Raw genomic sequence first — 6,213 nt, forward strand, 5'->3', positions numbered from 1 at the left:
AACACCAACCAACACTACTAGAGGCTTTTTATAGGCACTTGTCCTATAAGTTGTATCAAATGGTAGGACATCCTTAAAACACGCATAATCCATTCGAGTAGTTGAATTAGCCCAAAACAATTTTGTTAGTCGACTTTCTTCATCGACGTTGAATTTATAAAAAAAATAAGAATCAATTTCTGCCTTTCCACACAAGTAAGCCAACGCGGCTTCCACATCACCATCTTTAATTTCAATTCTACGCATTGCATCAACGTGATTGTACATATCTTTTTGTGTGAAACCAACGTGCTGATGTCCCCCTGATTGTTTGACCATATAGTCCATAATTTGTGTGGTTTTAACACCTACTTTATGCAAAACATCTACTTGTGCCTTATCTAGATTACTTATTGTTCGATGAGACCAAAGGAATTGTGTGTTGATAGCATCGACCAAATTATGATTATGCTCTCCTATAAATTCCTTTACAATCCACTTTCCATCTTTCCTATTCAAGCCTATACGAAATGCAGCTTCACATCCAACTCTAGTCAATGATTGTGGCTCATGCTGTCGCTTGTCATTTTCAATAAACTTTGTCGCTTGCTATCCTTCTCTGGAACACACCCACTTTCGAGATATTATATCTCCATTCTTGTCTCGCTTCAAATCATCTTTTCGAATACTAAATCCGGCTACTTTTGCTAACATGTTGTAAAATGTTTCAGCCTCATCTATGCAATCGAATTGCAATTTGTATACTTCTTCATTTGAAATACCCTTCAACACCTTCTCTTTCAAACCGTTTCCACCCAGGTGGTAAGTGCCACCAGTATATGCATCGTCATTTACGACGTTTTCCTCTTTCACTTTAAACTCCCGCTTGATTGTTTTCTCCTTCACTGATTGCATCAACTACATTTCATAAATAATGTAAAAAATTGCCCTAATAAAACTTTAACAAATTATCGTATCACTTTTGTATCAATTGATTGCATACTTGAAGATAAACCGAATTAGACAACGTCATCCATTCTGAATTTTGGATAAAAATTGAGAATTTGAGAAATTATACAACTGGTGTACACTGGACACGTGTTAATTTCCCTATGATTTCAAATTTAAAAGGTCATCTGTTGCAAAATTGATACTTGTCTGCTATAGACAATCATAAGCGAAACTTTTTAAAATCATTAAATATCAATTAAAAATCATTATGTTGAGGAAATAACTTGTGAAAATGCAAATGTGAGACCAATACCCTAAAAAGATGGCGTTAGACAATGATCGACGTCTGACATTTCTACACAAACGCACCATAATTTAAATTGACCTTAGACAACCAAGTGAAGGAATAGTTAAAGTAAACTTGCTAGACATGGTTCTGCTATTGAGGCTAAGGTTGTAGTGCTTTTGGAGGTCCTTGTGCAAGAACAAGATTTTGGATTGTCCAACTTTTTAGTGGTAGGGGACGGTGTTGTTACTCTTGATGAGCTAAAAAAAATAATCGATTCAATTGTTTGGTTCCTTGTAAACCGAATCTATTCTCTTCACTTGCTCCAAGCTACTATAATGTGGAAGAAAGTGGTTGACCTGCAAATTAATAGGATGCATTTTGGTGCTGCTTAAAAAAATTGACAGTGTCTACCGGTTGAGAAAATGTATCAACTGGTCTTATTTAACCGGTCAACCTCTACATGTTCACTGTTATAATTTGTTAACATAGTAGCTAATTGTTTGTTTTAGTTGTTCATTTCATTAAGGCCTTCATTCCTTAACAGAATGTTAGAATGTTGCCCTATTTAAGCATACTATGTTAGCAAAAATTTCATCATTAAGCTTAGTTGCCATATTCAAGGAGTTTGGCAGTCACAATAATTAATACCGCTCATGCACATTCTTTAAAAACCTACAAAATCACTTTTATATAATTCTATCTAAAAGCATGGAAGATTTTGGGTATGCCTCCAAACTTATTCCAAACTTACCCCATATTGGGAGTCAATAATACACATTTCTTAAGGTTGATTATCTCCTTTTAAGTCAGTTGAATATGTATTACCCTATAATTTTGATGATAGTGTGATTTTTAAATCCAAGATGAATCACTTATATTAAAAAAATTAATGTCAACTTTTCTTCAATATGAGATAATAATGTCATTGTGTTGGAATCATGTCTGATTGGGGGAAAGCCCATAAGAAAATTATTTAGAGCTCCCTTTTGGTAGTCTTGCCTTAATCTGAAGAGCCTCAATATTAACTTTCTATACATCTCAAGTCAACCACACGCATTTCCTAACTCCAATCTCATTAAAATCCATCCAATCATTTGAAATTAAATTTGCCCCTCCTTGTAGATTTTCAACTTGTTGCTCTAACCTTGTTTAGGTGTATGGGAGCTCAATATTGTCAAATATATAGTTGTACCTTTTCTTAGTTGAGCACAATCCTAATTGTGAAATTATGTCTACTAAACCCGATTGGTGAAAACAATTTGTCGAAGGTTATCTCTAGGCTTAATGATATCCATTCTCAAATTTGTTAGACAGGTTGCCATCAGCAATTCGACCACTTTCAATGTGGTCGACCTCTTGGTCTCTATTTTCAAGATGTGACCACTTTGTAGTGTCTACTGGCTGAAGAAAAAATTATACCGATTGAGAAAACAATCAATCGATAGAGAAATTATTCAACCACTACACACTGATTAAACAGTTCACTGATGCATATTACTAACAATGTGCTATCGACAATCAAAATCCAAACTCTTTAACATCATTACATACCATTTAAAAATCAGCATTAGGTTTTGGGAATATTTCCCCATCCATTTGAAAGTTGAGGGCATTCAGCTTAAAAAATGTATTATGGATTTGTTTAGCTAATTTTTATTGAGTTAAAGATCATACCGTGAAAATGGAAAATGCAAGTGTGATGCATCTTGACCTGAAGATTTGCCTTCTGGATGTTTTTTGTAACCTATTCTCCAACATATAGCAGACCTCGTTCACTCTCCAGGCTCCTTAGAATATGTTCCCTTCCAAATATATACTAACATATGTATGTGGTTGGTTGATGGAGTTATTACATATTTTAATAGGTTGCCACATGTTGAAAACCAACCACCACAATGGTACACTTGGTGGTTGATAGTTTGGATATTTGCATCAGTTTTTTAGGTGCCATTAAATATAACAATTATAGGCAGGAGGGAAAGTCAGTCTAATGTGGATATTTTTTACACCCATTTGAAATGGATATATGTATAACTTAACAAAATATAAAGGGGAGATATGGACTTAATTGATAATATTGACATTTCTTAATGTTGTTTAGCCTATTTATTGTAACTATGTTTTCATACCGTTTCCTACTTAGTATATATTTTCATCAATTCACGTGCTTTATTTGTAATTAATGCTTCATAATATATCCTAGATATGAGAAAGGTTAGTTAATTAAACTTAATTACTTAAATGAGATATGTTACGATATTCTACTTATGGCAATTTTAAATAAATTCAGTTTCATTAATTTATTTCACTCATCATGGTATATCCTACTTATTCAAACAGTTTGTCATACAACCATGATTAATTTAATGCTCCTATGGTAGTATATGTTAGTTAATTAAAATTTTAATCTATTAAGTTGACTATATATTAATAAGTTCATTATACTATATATTTTCATCAATTAACGTGATTTATTTTTAATTAATGCTTCATAATATATCCTAGATATGAGAAAGGTTAGTTAATTAAACTTAATTACTTAAATGAGATATGTTACGATATTCTACTTATGGCAATTTTAAATAAATTTAGTTTCATTAATTTATTTCACTCATCATGGTATATCCTACTTATTCAAACAGTTTGTCATACAACCATAATTAATTTTAATGCCCCTATGGTAGTATATGTTAGTTAATTAAAATTTTAATCTATTAAGCTGACTATATATTAGTAAGTTCATTATACCATATCGTACATATCAGAAATGTTAGTTAATTTATATGATTTAATTAACTTAAGTTGTCATATTTTATGGTCCTTAATATAAATTTTGTCAAAATAACCTCAATTAATTTATTTAAGGTAGATCAAAAGATTTATTCATATAATCCATTATAGGTTAAATGAGTTCATATGGAAACTATTAAATTAATAGTGTAGCAAATATAATGTAAGACATTAAGTTAATTAAATTTTATTAGTTCATAAATTGGATGTCTTTCCATATACTAGGAAAGTCGACCGATGTTCAAACCCAACTTATAACCCTCAACCCCTCTATCTTCTACTTCATTCTTCTTCATCCTCACGTAAGACTTGAACCCGTCTGTCTTCCACTTGAGTCTTCTTCATTCTCACGCAATACCTGAAGCCCACTCGGAATATTCATGGCTCTGAAACGAGCACCGGTCGAACCATCCTCCATCGGTAGGAAAGGGAAGAGAACGGCGGTATCAAGGATGTGCGGGACCAAAGGAAAGACCTCCGACCGACAACAACCCAGTGACAGCAACCAGAACACCTCGAATGGAGCACAACGCACCACCAACAAAGGAAAACGACCGACCGTCGAAGCAAGTGCGGAGGTTCGTAAGAAGGCCACCTTATTTGATCTATGTTCACAACCCCTAAGCTAGCACAAAGATTTCATATTCATTTTTCCAATCAGACCGTAATCCCGGGTAGGAACATTGATTTTGTAAAGCTCAATTATTTCCATTTTGATGTGCTTTTCGCTAGAATGGGTTGTCTTCCTATTATCTCCGTGAAAGAGTTTGTTTATCCTAGGGTTGTCAAATGTTTCTACTGTAATATGAAATTTGAAGATGAAAGACCAACTACTACGAGCATTAATGGTGTACCAATCAATTTTGATGTCACTAAACTTTGTAAAATTTTAGACATTCCAAATGAAGGGGTTTATTTATATGAAGAAAAGAAGTGGCCACAGGTGGAAGGTTTCAAAACTGCAGAAGCTATGCAGAGGTTATGTGGTTATCCAAAATTTGGTAGACCAACTTCTCATTCATTGACCGTGTTGAATCGCATCCTACAACACATGACATCGTACATTTTCATCCCCAAAGGAGGGCATCGAGATGATGTATCTTTCTTGGAGGCATTTTTGGTTGACAACATTCTCACAGAAAAAAAGGTTAATATGGGTTACATATTTTTTCGGCATATGAAAGCTTCTTCATTAAGTGAAGATTTAGTGCTCCCATATGGCATGTTTATCACAAAGATTGTCAAATACTTCAATGTCGATTTACGGAATGAGACCGACGGGAAGCAACTGAAATCATTTGATACATATAATGCAGCTTCACTTTGGCGCATACATTTTGTAAGAAAAAAAGATGGTTCATGGGCAAGGAAGTCGGTTGTCCCCCCTTCAGAGGTGGATGTGTCTTCTGACAACAAGTCCTCCGAAGATGACGAAAATGAAAATCAGGCTGTAGAGGCAAGAACTTCTGAAAATGCAAATGTGACACCAATACCGTCAAAAGAGGGTGTAGGATCTACAACGGATGCATATCATCCTTCACATATAGGTCGGAACGAGGCTGAGGCTTCAGATAACCTGACAGCCCAAATTAGCTCTTTTGGTACCCACTTAGAGGAGATGGCATTAGCCAATGATCGACATTTGACATCTTTGAAGACTTGCATTGATGGCTTCCAAGAGGAATTCAAAGCGGGTATGCAGGTTATACGAGGGCAGCATGATGAGATGATGGCATTCCTGCGAGGCCACTTCCCGCTTCATGGCCGAGACCATATCTGACCCCTTCTACATTTTGCATGGAAATATATTAAGTAACGTTTGGGAAATTTTTTTAACATTTGGATTATGTAATATGTTTTTCTATTTATGACTTCATCTTAAGACGTGTTTTGTTACTGATAGGCGATTCACATAAATGGCATAAATTTTTTCCCTCTATGTTGGTGATGGTATATGGATGATGTACTTACGTTTAGATTTATGGATTATATTATGCATCCCTATATTGTTATTACAAAGTTTGTTTTTCATTTCCATTAATTTCATATTTGGTGTGCCTCTAATCAAAATTTGACGACATTATGTTTTCCTATTCTTGATTGGTCAACTTCCACCTAAGTAGGAACATTGCTTTTTATTTTTGCTACCGGTTGGCACTGGACATTTTTGTGGTGCCTCAAAAAAGTGGCAATGGCTACCGGTT

The 6,213-nt window shown here is 34.4% G+C and overlaps 1 protein-coding gene across 1 annotated transcript; it reads right to left on the minus strand.

Moving 5' to 3' along the window:
• Positions 1-588: 588 nt before the first annotated feature.
• On the minus strand, positions 589-1,012 carry LOC104878891 (protein FAR1-RELATED SEQUENCE 12-like). Its single transcript, XM_010649804.1, has 2 exons — positions 983-1,012; positions 589-897 (listed from the first exon to the last, which is right to left on the minus strand). Exons 1-2 carry the CDS (start codon positions 1,010-1,012, stop codon positions 589-591), a joined length of 339 nt encoding a protein of 112 aa, XP_010648106.1.
• Between the last annotated feature and the right edge of the window lie 5,201 nt (positions 1,013-6,213).

Source organism: Vitis vinifera, chromosome 3 (genome assembly GCF_030704535.1).
Source record: "Vitis vinifera cultivar Pinot Noir 40024 chromosome 3, ASM3070453v1".
NCBI lineage: Eukaryota > Viridiplantae > Streptophyta > Magnoliopsida > Vitales > Vitaceae > Vitis > Vitis vinifera.

What these genes read in the sequence shown, in the direction of transcription:
- LOC104878891 (XM_010649804.1), bottom strand. Translation starts at nt 1,012, where the DNA reads ATGACGTTGTCTAATTCGGTTTATCTTCAA. An exon ending in CTAATTCGGTTTATCTTCAA is followed by an intron (nt 898 to 982) that starts GTATGCAATCAA and finishes TATGAAATGTAG; the next exon opens with TTGATGCAATCAGTGAAGGA.